We start from the raw sequence: 16,805 nt of genomic DNA, 5'->3' as shown, positions 1-16,805 counted from the left end.
TGGATTAATCTGTATTCAGAATCAATCTTGTTGCAATTGTGTCATGATACCTTAAAATATCCATGTTGTTCTATGTTTTTTTTGGGTTCATTCCACAAACCAAATCTGGGATAATTAAATTCTAAAAATTATGAAACTATTTTGGCACTACTATATGCTTCTCTGATGTAAAGTACTGATGTTATTTACAATGGTCTTACTCTTCAGCTCTCCTAAAAGGGCCTGTTATTCATCAGGAGAGCTTTGTTATCATCATTCCTCTTCCTTCACACTGAACTTTGGATATTCTTGGTGGTGAAGGTACTTTAGCCCTGATCCAGCTGTGGTTGAGCTAAGCTGCTTCTTTAGGAAGTCAATGGTCGTGGATCTAAAGATTTCAAGCATCCATTCTTACTTTTGGTTAGTTATACATATCTATTACTGTATCCTGCAGCCATAGGGAGAGGAGAGACATTCAGCAGGCAGGAATGGTGCAGCAAGATTGATCTATTTAATTATTTTACAACTCTTCTATAGACTTTTTTCTTCACAGTCTAATTGGACAAAGGATCAGCCACCCCTTGGGGTGATTGGCTAAAATCCTAAAACATCCATTGTCAAAATATTTTCCTACTGTACCATAAACAAAGCTCTGCAAGGTCGCAGGTGTTCATAGTTTACAGAACTTTGCAACTCTCTTCCTGAGAGAGAAAAGTCTCTCAGGCTTAGAAAGAAGTAGGAAAATTCCTTGCTAACAGCATTTTTGTATCCACACATATCTATCTATCCACCTATATCACTAGAAATACTTTTCCTAATTTTTAGGCTGGATCTTGTTATGTTTTTGTGTGAGAGAGAAAGGAGCTGCTACCAGGAATGACAAATAAAATATTGGTAGTGACCACATCACTTTTTAATTTTCTTTTAAAGAAGAGTAAGTTAACTAAACCTCCAGTTTTTCCAAACCTTGCATCATTTTCAAACCAGAAATCATTTATGCAGGTAAAAATAAATAGAAATATGAATAGGGAAAGGGGAGATGAAGAGGAGAGGAAGAGAAGAGTACTCACCGAAAGGACAGTGGCAGAAATACCCCTCCAGCCCACTTTGGCAGGACCCACCGTTGAAACAGGGGTTGCACTCACAGTAGTTGACAGTGGAGTCACATGTTTTCCCTGTGATGAGGGAACAAAAGCAATTTCCAGGTCAGACCATTCAGGGCACTAGGAAAGTCAGGCTGGTGTTGTAGGTAATGAGGTTATGAACCGACACTGAACACATGGCCAGGAGAGAGGGTGCCAGGGACTGGCTGTGGGATGGAGAGAGGAATCACAAGACAGGATGCTGGGCAGCTCCCAGCCCTGTCACAGGCATAATCTGTGGCCCAGAGAAAGCAATGTTACTTTTCAAGTGTCTCATTGTGATTATAGGTACTGGTGGACTGTTGTTTTAATTTAACTGAATTTTATTATTTATTTTATTAACTGGGGTCTATAAAAGAGAGATCATGAAATTAAAGGCAACAATGAACTAAAAAGCTGTTAAAAGGTATCTTTTTTTCCTCCCTATTGAATGCAATATACTCATGAGTGCAAAGGAGATACAGACAGCCCTTGCTGGACCCTGTACAAGCAGGTTGTGCTGAACACAGTCTGCTATTGTACACTATATGATTTTTCTTATTTTTCCTCATCAGTTACAACCTCCTTCCTGACTTGGAGAGACCACAGTACTCTGGACCTAGAACAAGCTACCCTGCATACAGTCCTTTCCCAAGCAGACATTGTCACATGTGGTACATATCATTGCCAGAGAATAAACTGAAATCATGTAATTCATTTCAGCAAGGAAGGGAACCAAGAGAAAAAGTGAAGATTTTAACAGATGCCAAATATGGACACAGGGATTCCTTGTACAAAACTAAAATTTTCTTTGTGTGGAAACATGAACTACAAAAATACTGGTCTTCATTTCTAAGGTTTTCATTGCTCGGCTTTGATGAGTTTAGCAACACTTCCACTACATCTCACTCTTGGAGCCTGTCTTCTTTTTGCTAGCAGTGCCAGCCTGCACTGCCTATGCTCAGCAAAAACTTCAAAGTATTGTTATGCTTGTCCTCCCTGCTTCAATGCAAAAACCTCACAAAACCAGCCAGTCTTCCAGACTTCTCCTGAACTTCATCTCAGCCAGGATATATGCACAAAGCAAGGGCTAAGACTGCCTTAATGCTTGTTTTTGCATTGATAATGAATTATTTTATTTCTTACACCATATGTATATGTTTAAGTTAAAAGTACAACATGAGCTTGCACAGAGGGTGTCCATTCTTGTATGGCACATATATCTTTTAATTTTACATCTCCCATGACAGGAATGCACAATAGGCAGTCCTTAGAGGTTGCTGGTGCTTAGAAGTGTAGAAAATCAGGACTGTGCTTTATGAACTCTGCTACCTTTTTCAGAGTTTCACAACTTGAGTCACCTAATGAAGAACAACCTCTTTTTTCCCCCCCTTCTACTTTTCAGTTTAACCTACAGTTTGCAAGCAGCTCTTCCATGTGAGCAGCAGCTCTCCATGTGTGACTGCAAGCAGGATGGAAACGGAGCGCTGGAGGATTCCTGTGGTTAATACGTCACTTGTAGATGCACCATAAATCCAGGAAACTTTTCCAGTGTCTGAATCTAATTATGCTTTGGGGGTATTTATTTATGTTTTATTCTCTAATGGGCATGACTGAAGGATGAGCTAACTTTTTATGTGAGATTTTGCTGCTCTCTTTGTTTTCAATTTATGGTCCGTAGTAGAGATCTTTGACTTATGAAGGAGAGCACATAGCAAGAGTGAGACAGACATGCTTAAAATAGCTCAGTGATATTGCTTAGTTTTCACAAAAATCAAGTGCAGCTAATAAGGCTTACTCAGATTTTTGCAGTTCAATCTAACTAAATACTCTTCTTTTTCTGAGCTAACAGTAAAGCTGGCACATTTGCTGAGCTGGCAAGAGAATATGGATGTTTATTTCAGCTGCACTTACTCTGACCAGTGAATAACAGCATCTTCTTCATGTTTAACTATTGTCTGAAAAGTTCTTGAAACCAACAGAAGTGTGTTCAGAATAACAGAATTATAGGATCATAGAATGGTTTGGGTTGGAAAGGGCCTTAAAAGCCATCTTGTTCCAATCCCCTGCCATAGGCAGGGACACCTTCACTTGACCAAGTTGCTCAAAATCCCATCCAAGCTGGCCTTGATGAAAATTGCAGTTTGCTGAGTTTATAGATCAATTCTCAGCTGAAATTCTGAAAGATGCAAGGTATTCACTTCTGCATCAGAAAGATCTTTTTCTGAAGACCATGAAAATTAGGAGAATGCTGGATAATTGGTAACAGACAGCATTCAACATTTATCATTCATCACCTCCAGCTGATGCTATCACAGGCAGGGGCTTATGCAAAAATATAAGTTCCTCAGACTTTTTAAATTGAAAAATGTAACAGGAACAGATACCAGCTCAATGCTCTTGAGTTAAGATTTCAGCTGATTTGAGAGTTTTAGTTTTTGTGGTTCTCTGTGTCCATCTTTTAAAGTGGTTGTTCTAATATTCTAATCTTGCATTTGAAACAACTTCACAAACCTACATTCCTTCATCTTAATGAATCCTGGAAAACAGGAAATGAAGGGTTCAAAGGAAGGGCAGACAACTACTGTAAATCACCAAGCATATTCCCTCCAGAAAGTGATTATTTTAAAAACAAAACCTGTTCATCATTAAGAGATATAATTATAACAGATTGTTTAAACCCTAATGATGCTCTGAGGTAATCAGTCTTTATAATCCTATCCAGTGAAAAGAATGACATTACCTTTTGCAGCATGATGAAGTGAAATGCAGCTGACAAAACATAATAAATCAAAGAAAAGTAAGACTCCATTTTCAGGTACACCATTATAAAGGTCTGCAGCTCATGTACTCTAATTTACAGTGAACAGAGCGTCTGTCTCAGAAAACACTAATTTCTACTTGCATGCAGTACCATGTAAATATTATTTTATTACCAAGCATGCAAATTCAATTAAGAGACTGTATTTTCATTCCAACAGAAGCAGCAAAGCTATGTATATGGCAAACTGAATTAGAAATTCACTATTTTGGATGCCTCTTTTTTGTTGTTGTTGAAGCACTCAAGGCTTATATTCATGAAGAAACAGTTTGAGGCTTTATTTTTACATCCACCATGGCTATCTTTGATCACATATGAATGCAAATTAAGAGTCCAGGCAGCTGTGTTCTCTTTCTGATGGCAGTATAATAATGACATAATAGCCTCTATGTCAAGCATTCTCAAACAATCAGTACACTGACATTTGTTTGCAGAACCTATTGAATATTTAATTTGCAGAATTTCAAATATGCTTTTGCAGACATAAAACGTCTAAATATACTGTGTGTTAATTGTGATCTTATCTAATAAGCTGTGTTGATATTAAACTCTAAAGATATTTTGTCTTTTAATTACACTGGTGCCATTTGTTTTCTGTCTTGATCAATTAATCTCAGGACACTTTAATAACTCTTGATTCTGCAATGGCCAACTGATTAAACAACATCTGACTTCCAAATAGAAACGTCTGCCTCAGTGGCAGTCTATTTTAAGGTTATTTGTGTTGACAAGGAGTTTAAGAAAGCTCCTATCAGATGCCACATTTAATTCATGGCACGAAAGAAATCCAACACTTCAAACTCTAAGAGTATCTCATCACATTCTCTTAGTAAAAATACCCATCTTTTTTTTGAGCTTGTCACATGCAGAGCTCGATTTTTAGCTGACATAAGGGTTGAGCATTAAAGTATGAGCTTTAATACCAGAAGAAATCCACTGGATGTTTCATAAATGTTTCAAATTACAGTCTAGAGGCATACACTGTAGTTTGCTTGCTAGAGTTAATGAAGTGTTTTGCTTCACTGCAACAGCAAACATATGCCCATTTACTCTCTGGTGCTAATGACCGCAAGAGTTACAGGGCATAGGTGCCCTAGAATTATTTTGCCATGCTCCTGGCAAAATAATTTGATGTGCTAATACAACATGAAATAAAATCCTGGACTGGTAACTTAATTAGAACTGCTTGTCAATTAACAACAATTGCTCCTGACCTGAGGCTCAAGAGCACATTTGTGAGGTTCACGCGAAAGATCTCATCAGCATCCTTGATATTGCACTGAATATGCACTCACTGCTGCAGCTGTGATTTAAATTTAAGTAATTAAACCTTTACTTTGAGATTAATTAACTTTCTCCTCCATACTCTCCTGCACTGATCTGGTGTAAGAAAAAAACTCAGAGGAACAATGGATCCCCCAATCCCTCCATGGGTTACAGGTGAGCTGTGGTGGTGGCAAGTCCCACACCAGAATGGACACAGCTGTGCTGAGCTGGGCTGCCCTGGGGCATAGGCAATACAGAAATACTCCTTAGAAAAGGCAATGAAAGCCTTACCTAATCTCCTCAGGTTGGATTTTTTTTTCTGATTTCTATAAAAAGTGGCTATAAGCACTGGTTAAAATTGTTCAGACCTTCCTTAAATATCCTACTCATGGCAGAAGCAAAGACTAGCCTGCTTTTCTAGGGTTGCAATGCTGCTGTGTTTGAATGGGTAATAAATATTAGAGAAAAAATACTCAGAAGGGGTAGGAATGCTGCAGACATTTCTGTGCTTAATGAAAAAAAAATAAATGACAAAGGGACAAAATACAGAACAGAACAGAGAGGTTGGCCATTTTGCCTGAATTCTGCTTTTTCCCATATCCTTCATCTGTTTTCTGTCCTGCAAGTAATTTGGGGCAGAGGCTGATTTTCTTGCTTGGCACACTTCTAGCAGACTTGAAATGCTCCCACAATATGCATAACAATAACATGTACAGAAAAATCATACTTGAGCATTGGAATAGTTTCTACACATTTAATAAATTTAAATAGCTCTTGTAAAAATCTTTCTGTTCTAATGCAAATCAGGTAAGTGAGATTTGCCTGGGGACAGACCTAAAATAAAATAATATTGTGAACACCTGATCTTCTGAGTTTTCACACTATGAATACCTCATTTTGCATGACATCTTCATCTACTGGGGATGCTTGTGTTCAGACAAGCTTGGGCTAAGAAGGCACATGTCCATGCTCTCACCATCTTTCCTGAACTGCAAGGAATAGAGGAGTAAAAGCGTACCTGTGTACCCGGTTTTACAAACGCAGTTGAAGCTTCCTGGGAAGTTCTGGCAGGCAGCACCATTTTTGCAGGGGCTGGAAAGGCACTCGTTGATGTCCCTCTCACAAGCCATGCCAGTGAAACCCTCCGGGCAGCTGCAGGAGAAGCCCCCCACCAGGTTGTGGCAAGTGCCGTCGTTGTGGCAGGGGGATGGGAGGCACTCGTCGATGTCGGTCTCGCACAGGCTCCCATCGTACCCTGGCAGGCACCTGCACACGAAGGGCCGCAGGGGCTCGTTGGCCACGATGATGACAGGGACGCTCTCGTGGGTCCTCAGGGCCGGGCTCACCGCCAGCCTCCTCAGGCAGCTCCCTCCGTTCTGGCAGGGGCTCTGCAGGCACCAGTCGTGGTCCACAGCCTCGACCCGCACGCCGCTCTGGCGGAAGAGAACGTCCTTGATGCTCTCGAAGAAGGTGGCCACGCCGCTGGGGTTCACGTACTGGTTGTTGCCGCGCTTGACGGCCGCCATCAGGAAGGTGTGGTTGCTGTCCTCGTAGAGCCCGTAGAGCTGGATGGCCGTGCCCAGCCCCGTCAGCTGGGAGCTGGCGATGCGCAGGAAGTGCAGGTAGTGGTTGGTCAGGAAGTCGCGCACGCTGTGGGCGCTCAGGCGAAGGAGGATGCTGTTGTCGATGGTGGTGTTGCTGAAGCCCGTGAAGAAAATCCGGACGCTGCTGGTGACAGCGCCGTGTAGCCCATCATTGCTGAGGACAGCCAGGTCAAACGTGCCATCTGTGGACCTCGCCTGCGAGTGCAGCTCACAGGTGCCCCCAGGAATGCTGAAGAGGCTGGTGACTCCTGAGGTGAGGGAGCATTGGAAGCTGTCTAGCACATCTGGATCCTGTGGCTTTACATTGCCCAAAATTCCACCTGGGAAGAGGTTGCCGTAATAATGAACAAAGATTTCCACTGTTCTGGGCTGAGATGGGTTGTCGTTTTGGTCTATTACCTTGATATGCACAGTTCCTGTGGAAGACATCTGAGGGACGCCAGAGTCTCTCGTAATCACTGAGAGGTAGAAATCGCTGATTTGCTCCCTGTCAATCTCCCTCGTCGTTGTCAGGACACCAGCGGTGCTGAGGCTGAAGTAGCTGGTGGCAGGGCCAGTGCTGAGCAAGTAATACGTGAAAGGACCTTGGTTGGGAGGGAGATCTGGATCTGACGACTGAAGCGTCATCACCAGAGTTCCAGCACGGTTGTTCTCCAGGACTTCTCCTTGTCTGGTGGACAAGGTAGGGCCATTGTCGTTGATATCTTCCAAAGTTACTAATAGAGAGGCACTGCCTGTTGCAGACGGTGTTCCCGAATCGATGGCCAGCACAGACAGGTTGTAGACAGGCAGCGTTTCTCGATCCAGCTCTGCAGTGACCGTCACCTGTCCCGTCTGTGGGTTGATGGAAAAGGCGCTGTTCTCATTGCCAGACCCGATGAAATAGGAAAACCTGCTCCAGCTGGGGACAGAATCTGAATCAAAGGCACTGACGAATGTGACGTGGGTGCCTGGAAGAACACCCTCGCTAATTTGTATATTGTAGGTTCCCAAGGTAAAAACAGGAGGGTCGTTGGCATCCAGGATTGTGATATTAACAGTTACTTCATCTATATCTGCACCACGAATACTCCCCAAATTTTTTGCAAGGACTTTCAAAGAGATTCGTTCTTCTTTTTCTCTGTCAAGAGGTCCTGAAACGTAGATCTGGCCACTTTTCTCATCTACTTGGAAGCCCTTCTTTCTGCTGCTGCCAAAGATGAGGTAGTGGACTTCTCCATCAATTCCCATATCACGATCACTTGCAAAAACTTCACCTACAACAGTACCTTTGGAGGCTGCCTCCGAAACCTCAAAATAATAAAGCTTGGACACAAAACGGGGCACATATTCATTTGTACCTTCTAACTGGATGTTGACAGTAGCAAAGCTGCACCTCTCTTCATCTGGAACATTAAAAGCCTTTACTGTTAAATGGTAACTCTGCTTTGTTTCATAATCTAAAAATCCCTGGGTGGTGATGGTTCCCGTGTTGGGATCAATGACAAAGAGGTCACTGTCTGAGGACTGAATGGCATATGCAATCACAGCGTTAGATCCGGAGTCAGCATCAGTGGCATTTAAACAAATAACAGTTGTCCCGCTGGGAGCATTTTCTAACACAGTGGGAAAGTAGTCCTCAGGGCTGAATGCAGGGGAGTTATCATTGACATCAATGACATTAACAGTGACACTGCAGTAGCCTGTTCTGGACACCCATCCTCCATCTGTGGCAGTAACAACCAGCTCGTGCTTTTGGTGTAACTCAAAATCAAGTGGTTTGGCTAGCGTCAGTGTACCAGTGGTTGTATTAATAGCAAAGATTCCAGCTTCATTTCCAGAGGAAATATTGTACCTGATCAATCCGTTCATAGCAGCATCTCTGTCTCGTGCTGACACCGTTCTGACCACTGTTCCAACAGAATGACTCTCCGGGATAGTAACACTCATACGGCTTTGGGAAAACTCAGGTGTGTGGTAATTTTCTTCTGTCACTACTATTTCTACAGCTACCTCAGATGAGAGTGGGGGATTACCCTTGTCCTTGGCTTTCACTTTAAACAGGAGGTTTTTGTTCAAATCAGCCATTAGTGAAGACGACACAGAAATCCAGCCTGTACTCCTGTCCAGTCTGAATTTATTAGTTTTGCTCTCATCAGAGATGAAGTACTCCACTTCAGAATTCAAGCCAAAGTCCTTGTCATCCACCGCAGTGACTTTAATTAAGTTTGTGCCAACCCTCACGTTCTTAGTAACAGGAGTGAAATATTTAGGAGCGAGGAAGAGCGGTGCATTGTCATTGCTGTCCACTATGTTTATGGTGACGGTGGTCTCGCTCACTAACGGGGGACTGCCCCGGTCTGATGACGTCACGACGAAGCTGTGCCTGTTGATGTTGACATTGCTGGAACCGCTGGAGTTTTGGTACCTTAAATACTGCTTGTTGAAAACCTCCCCCGTGGTTGCGTTAATGCGGAAGAACTCGGACTGGGATTTTATGAAGTAGAAGACTTGGCCATTGGACCCTTCATCTGGATCAGTGGCTGAAACCTGGGTAACCTTTAGCCCAATCCCAGGAAGCTCAGGACACTCCAGATAATAGGACGGTTTTGTAAATCGCGGGGCGTTGTCATTGACATCTGTGACAAATATGGTGACATCTGTGCTCACCGTCCACCCAGAGTCATGTGCAGAGACCCTGATTCTGTAGCGGTCAGTGTCCTCCCTGTTCAGTGGTCTGCTGATGGTGATGTCCCCAGTGCTGGGATTTATGGTAAATGGGAGACTCGTATCCCTTATGGAGTACCTGCTCACTGCATTCACCCCGATGTCCTCATCTGACGTTGTGACTCGGGTTACTGTAAAACCCAGAGGTGCATTTTCAGGCACAGAAGCACTGAATATCTGGGAAAACCTCGGAGCATTGTCATTTTCATCTAAAATATTAATGATAACTTTGACAGTCGTGCTCTGGAGCGGAGTGCCTTTATCCGAAGCTTTTATGGTTAGTGTGTACTGAGACAGTTTCTCCCTGTCCAAGGGCCTGATGCTTCTGATCTCACCAGTGGCTCGATTGATACTGAAACTATTTTCAGTATTGCCCTCGATTATTTCATAATTTTGCTGTCCATTTAGGCCACTGTCTCTGTCAACAGCAGCCACCGTCAGTATCTTCCTTGGGGACAGGTTCTCGGCTATTTCTGCAATGAAGGGATCTTGCTCAAACTCTGGCGCGTTATCATTGACGTCAATCACCGACACTTCCAATTTCTTGTATGAGGAAAAGGGGGGAAAGCCCGTGTCTCTGGCCTCAATCCACACCACGTATTTCTGGATGGCTTCAAAATCTAAAGCTTGCCCAACAGAAAGCTGTCCTGTCACCTGGTCCACCAGGAAGGTGCTGCCCAGGTTACCACTGGCGATGTAGTAGGACAAAGAGCCTCCTCTGGCTGAAGACCCAGAGACTGTGGTGACAAGCGTTCCGACTGCTTGGTTTTCAGGAAATGTGAAGGTCTCCTGATCCGCCTGAACACGAGGAAATTCGGCTTTGTCCACAAACCTCACGGTGACCGTGGTAGAGTCTGTCTTGGGGTACCGGCCGCCATCCCTCACGTGAACAGAAATGGTGACTTCGGACTCTCCCACCAGTGGTTTTGCAGCCAGGATTGCCCCCCTTGCTGGATCAATGTGGAATTTCTCAGAGTTCTTCCCCATGAGGGAATAATGGAGCTCGGCATTGGAGCCAGCATCTGCATCGGTGACAGTCACAGCAAACACAAATGAGCCTGAAATGGAGAACAAAGTTAGGTCAGCCCTTTAATGAACGCGCTGACTGTGAGAAACGTGACGCCAGCTTTTCCCCTGGAAGCGCATCCTGGAGCAGCATGCTCTTCCTTACGCTGCCCTGAAAATGAACTGCTTTTTTCACAAGATGCTGAGCTCAGCAAGGGGCAGGTGAGTTTGTGAGTCCACAAGACATGCATGCAGCCAAATTATGTGGAGTTGGAAACTAGGACACTGCATTCAGAGAGAGGGATGTACAGATCTCAGTAACTGCACTGGGAACCGGACCTGCAGCCTTTTGGAAGCCTGCTTCTAGAACATTCACAGTATAAAAGCCACAAATCCACTAAGATTGAATGCTATTTTGATTTTTAAAATTACTCTTAGCTTATTTATCCATGAAAAAACTCCACCCTGGAATTCAAGGACTGTTAAGGTTATGCAAGTGAACAGACAAAAGTCCCCATGGACATTTACTCTACACACCCACCATATCCCTTGCAGTCCCTTCTCTTCCTATTCCCCAGGTACTGCTCCTTTCTCCCCACTAGCCCCTTACTTCTAGTTTTCTAAGAGTACTCCAAGGACAGTAACTAAGAGGACTGCATTTTTAAAAGCACACCGGTCCTCTGAGAAAGGAGAAAAATACACATACAAAACTATTGCGCACTAGTACAATAACATGATTATACTCAGACTTTTCAGGTCTTTTGAATTTATGCTTCAGTATAAGCTTGACTGTATGGGCACCATTTGCATTGACCTCTGTATTTGCCCATCTGCAAGGAGAACCGAGGGCATTCTTCCTCACTGGACTTTACAGATCTAATGCACGGCACGTCTTTCAAATTTGACACTGTACAAACAATTTGCAGAACACTGTTGATGTTTTATTGTTACTAAAATTTGGAAAATACCCAGTTTTGTACAAAATCATGCCGTTTTCAACCTCTTAAGGGAAAATCATTTACAGGCAGAAATGGCTTTGACAGCATCCCTTAAAACTATACTTCATGTCGCTATTTGTCATGTGCAGTGATTTGTACTCCAGGGGCAGGAATATTTAGACAACAACAGTATTCAAATCCATGTGAGAAATGGGACGGGAAGAAATGAAGACTTTTTGCTTCACTTATTCAAATTATATTATTATTATTATTACTAGTTTCCCCTTTTAAACTTCAATAAAAAATACCAGAAAGAAAAGAAAGTTGTAAATAAGAAGGTGGATGCATCCCTAGGTTTTTGCTAGGTTAAAAACAAAGTAAACATAGCTTAGGTTTCTAGTTATACAAGATTTTATACAAAAAAGCACCCAAAAAGATATTGCCAGAAAACATCAGGTCAACCTATGTGTACTCCTTGTGAAAAGAATTTAAACGAACACCCCAAAACCAACCAGACAAAGTCACTGTGCCCTAGTCAGATTACACGAAGTTTCACCAAGGCAATAATAAAACAATTTCATAATGTTGTTCTGGAAACAGGGAAGAATTGTAAACAAATCTATTCTTCCATGAAAAGGAGAAGTATTTGCAATTGTTTAAAATTTAGAGACAAAATCCAAGGCATGGAAATAAGCCTTTTTTTCTGTTAGAAGAAAATTTGTTTTGTAAACCATTTGTCATGGAATCCTCTCTGTAGGCATCACATATCCATGTATGTGTATGCATGTGAAAACATGAAACATGAACTGAATCAGAAATTAACTTCTGTGTTGAGTGAAGTAACTTTAATTTGGGTGTAGGCTCCACAAAAGGAAGATTGCTGCTTGGATTTACTTTTATTTTATTTTACTTCACCACTTGGCTCAAGGAAAGGCAACATATTTAACATCTGACACAGATACTGAATTTTTGGAAGAGGTTGTCAAAATCCTCTTTAAGAATTGCTCAGAGGAGACTTTCAGAAATAAAAACAGGCCATTGTCTTCCTAACCCTGGCAAAATAATCACTTTTTTGAGTGGGTGCTCATTTACAATATGTCTACTTTACGTAACTACAGGAACATAATTGAATTTGGATGGGATGATCAGAGTAGAAAAAGCCTGCTAACTTGTGGATGGTAAATTCAGGTTCGTTTTTCCTCATTCCCATGTAACACAAACACAATACCAGCAGAACAGCTGCAGAGGAACATCTCAAACATTTCTGGTGGCACAGATTTGCATTTCATTAAGATGTTGCCCGGAGAAGCTGTGGATGCCCCATCCCTGGAAGTGTTACAGGCCAAGTTGAGATGGGACTTAGAGCAATCTAACTTAGTGGAAGATGTCCCACGGCAGGTGGGTTGGTGCTAGATGATCTTTCAGGTCCCTTCCAATCCAAACCATTCCGTGATTCTCTGTTTATGGAAGCGCTTTTATGCCAAGCGCTGCCCGTGACCAGGTTACCTGAAGCGGCGGGCGATGGGACGTGGGTGACGTAGGGGTGGTGCTGGAATTTGGGTGGGTTGTCGTTCACGTCGGCCACGGACACGAGCACGCTGGTGGAACTGGAGAGAGCCCTGGGGAAGCCCCCGTCGCTCGCCACCACCACCAGGGTGTAGTTCTCCCTGGCCTCTCGATCGAGGAGCGCACTGGTGATGATCTGTCCCGTGGAAGGGTTGATGGTGAACTGCGAATTGCCGCCCGTAAGCCTGTAGCTGTTAGAAAGGAAAACCAAGGAAGAAAAATTGGATTGGTATTTCAAAAGGCAGCCTGCTGCCTTAAGATAATAACCGTTTTCTATACTCTTCAGACCACCGTGCTGATGGGTATCAATACAGACAGTCAGATTTTCTTCTGACTTTCCATCTGTCCCCACTGTTTTTCGTATTTCAAGGCCTGTCATAAATGACATTTCTGGGGATTTCCAAGCATAGTTGTTTAACACACATAGATTTCTAATACATGAGTAGCTGACTGAGCCTTTGGATATTTGAAGATACCATCAGATATACTCTTAAAACTGCCTACTGGAGGCATCCTCTAGGGCTGATTTCCCTGGGCATTAATTTCCCTGCATTAAGTGTTACTCCAAAAGGCTGATGTACCTCGTAACTGAATCTGCAGGATATAATTAGAAAAAGTACTGTTTTCTGAAACAAAAGGACAACAGTTTCACAAAATGAAATGAGGATTTAATATCCATATTGTTTCCCGATGCTAAGTTTTGCTATTCAAGAATTCAATGTTAATTTACAGTAATTCATAGCAAATTAATAACCAGAGAGCTCTGGTAACAGAGTCTAATTGGGACCAGGTGTTTGACCCTTGGTGGGTGTATGTGTGTGCACACATCCCTGGGTGATTTGATAAGAACTGACTCTGTGCTCACTGCAGCGCATCGTACGGGCTACCTCTGGCTCCCTACCACACTGAGTTTGTCCCTTCTCTTGGAATGCTTATCCAGCTTGTGTTCACACAGAATGAGTCTCAAAGGTATATTTTTAAAGGTACTTGGTTAATATTACCTTTTTTAATAATTCATATAATGGATTTTTGAGAAAACAATGGAAACAAAAACTAAAGCTGAGCTAAAAACTAAGCTAAAATGAACAATTCTCATATTCAATATTATAACCCAACACAGCTGTGGTTAGCATTGCTCCTCTGGTAGAGCACAGTAGCAGCTTTTTTAGGTAATTCTGTGAAAGATTCAGAAGAAAGTGCCTTTAATGAAAGAGATTAATATTCCTATCTTCACCTCTTTAAGACCAGAGCAGGTTATGACAGCAATAATAACACAGCCCAGAAGCTGCACCAACAGGATTGAGAGCCAGGCTGTGTAATAAGCTGTGGCAACTTCTCCTGCTCAGTCATTAATCTCTACACAATGCCATGAGCACACTTTAATTGCTTAATTATGATATAATGTGAGGGCCATATGCAGTTATTCTCCAGTCATAGCAATGTGCATCTAGAATAGAAAGAATGTGCACAAAGCCTAAAGCACCACTTAAATCTGCCTAAACAGCAGCAGCACAGGCACATTTCATCTGTGATTTGCAGTGATTTAACCCTGCATGAGGTGTTGCAGAGACAGAAACTTTCTCTTCTGTGTTTCCACATTTATGTAGTGGCTCAAATGTTAGCACTGGCAAGATATCATGGGGTTTTTTTGTTTTTTTTAAGGAAATAATAAAGACATATTGTATTTGTCATAAGATTATTTGAATTTTATCTGCATATAAACCAACTGGACAATGTAAATGTGTCTCAACATAACTGCAAAAAATCCAAACTAAACCCAAAAAAACTAAACAAAACAAAAACCAAAAACCCCTTGAAACTCTAATGGTGACAAGTGGCATAAAAGGAATTTGATCCAAACACTTAAAATCTGGCCTTTTGACTCTTATGTCTGCTGTGTTTAACAAGACTGCTCAAGTGTGCATTGCCACTTACAACCCCATCACCCTCCTTTAATGACTTCACAGGTTATCACCAGAAACAAGAGAAGAAGAGTTGGCACATATGGACAGGTGACAGTTTTCCAGAAGATTAACCACTTCTCTCAAAACACAGCACATTTTTTGACTTTACGTGAAAATGTTAGCCAAGGATTTTAAATATCCCTTTTGGAAACCAAAGGTTTAATTTTGAAACAGACTTTAACAAGACTGAAAAGAAGTTCTGAGTGCTCAACACCTCTGACAAGACGACCTTGCATGTTCTGGTCCTTCTGGCTTTCACCAGTTTTGTAATACCAGTCATATTTTAAGATCTACTTTAAATGCTGAATCTGGACAAGTTCTGTCCAAGAAAAACAAAGTCTGTTCCTGAGCCTAAAGAGTGTAAAACAAAACCTGAAAACAATTTTTTAATAGCTACTTATGAAGGGGAAAAAAAAAATTATCAACTAATTCTATGATGAGGTACTGAGTGAATGACAAAAGACTAATGGCAGAGATATTAAAGCAATTTAACCACACTAAAGAAATCCAAGAGCACTCTGATAATTTCTGATTATGGGACACAATCATTACAGTCATTGATGCTTTGCATGGAATTCTTTTTTTCTAAAGGAGTGTGTGCCAGAAATAGTTTTTTAGACTAAGAGTGAATAGAATTAAAAGCTTCATTGTTTCACAATTTAATAAATGGTAATTTTGGATGATTTTCAAATATCTAAAGATGTCTAAACGTCAAGTTTCTATTTTTAGCTTGTAGCTAGTTGGAAAGAAAATATTTCAGTATTTTATAGACATTGCTTTGCCATAACATAGTTCTGTTTTATTTTACTTCCTTTAAAAAAAAGTGACACAGAGGTATTCTTGTGCTCTTTGAAGAAGGAACTGAGGTACTAACAAAAGGTAAATAAAGAAGCTACTTTTATATCTTGCTTTGTGAGTTTGGAAACAGTGATGTTTGCAGCCACAATAGTTAAATGTGGTAAGATTAAGAACTAATAGAAATTTGCTTTGCTTTGCATTCCATTCACGATGCATCTGTCCTCAGTGGATAATCTTCAGCTTGTCACTGCCACTCAGCATCTTCATTACTCTTGTCTGTGGAACTGGGAATGGCCAGTGTTCAGCCCAGTGCCCAGTGAAGTCCCATCAACTGAGCCCTGAAAACCCTTTGGCATTTAGTGCAAAAATGCCAAATTCTAACTTTTTACTGGTTTTCTGAATGGCATAAACTTTATGCCTATCTGTGTGATTTTCATGTTAAACTGAAGACATTAACTGACCAAAAATTTACTCAAGGAACATGCTGGCTTGCAGTGAAAATTGCTCACATCATGAAAAGGTGTGAATGCAGCAACAAGGCAGGTAGAGGGTGCCAGGTGCAAGTTAAACTGGCTTGCTTTTCACTCAGTAAAAAAATAAAGTAACTCCACAACTCTATTTGTCCTTAATATAACTCTAAAAGCCTGTGAACAACAAAAAGACGGATTTGCCCAAGTAATTTAGTTACACACATAAAGCTGTTCTATTTTGTCTTACAGCTTTAAGGCACGTTAGTGATGGACACTGGGGAAAAAAGAAAGCTTCAGGCAAGATATGAGGCAGTATTCCATGGAGCAACAGTAATCGACCTACCTAATAACAGCATTTGTAGAAGCATCAGCATCTGAGGAGTTTACGAGCAAAATATCTGTCCCCGTGGGAGCATCCTCCGAAACAGTGGCAAAATACACGTTAAAGGCAAACGTGGGGACATTGTCATTGACATCATCCACTGTGACAGCAATGGTTCCAGTGCCAGTGAGGGCAGGAGATCCTGCAGGAAAGGGGGGATACAAAGTGCTAGAGGTTACAAACAC

At 41.8% G+C, this 16,805-nt stretch overlaps 1 protein-coding gene across 1 annotated transcript in view; it reads right to left on the bottom strand.

The window, feature by feature from the left end:
• FAT4 (FAT atypical cadherin 4) overlaps positions 1 to 16,805 on the bottom strand; it is a 123,877-nt gene that overhangs the window by 19,397 nt on the left and 87,675 nt on the right. Inside the window, exons 7-10 of the mRNA XM_069012308.1 lie at positions 16,582 to 16,762; positions 12,947 to 13,197; positions 6,206 to 10,555; positions 1,050 to 1,154 (exon numbers count right to left, since the gene is read on the bottom strand). Coding sequence (XP_068868409.1) covers positions 1,050 to 1,154; positions 6,206 to 10,555; positions 12,947 to 13,197; positions 16,582 to 16,762 — 4,887 coding nt within the window. The remainder of the gene's footprint in view (positions 1 to 1,049; positions 1,155 to 6,205; positions 10,556 to 12,946; positions 13,198 to 16,581; positions 16,763 to 16,805) is intronic.

Source organism: Aphelocoma coerulescens, chromosome 4, assembly GCF_041296385.1.
Source record: "Aphelocoma coerulescens isolate FSJ_1873_10779 chromosome 4, UR_Acoe_1.0, whole genome shotgun sequence".
NCBI classification, from domain to species: Eukaryota; Metazoa; Chordata; class Aves; order Passeriformes; family Corvidae; genus Aphelocoma; species Aphelocoma coerulescens.
This window is presented reverse-complemented; position numbering and strand designations above follow the sequence as displayed.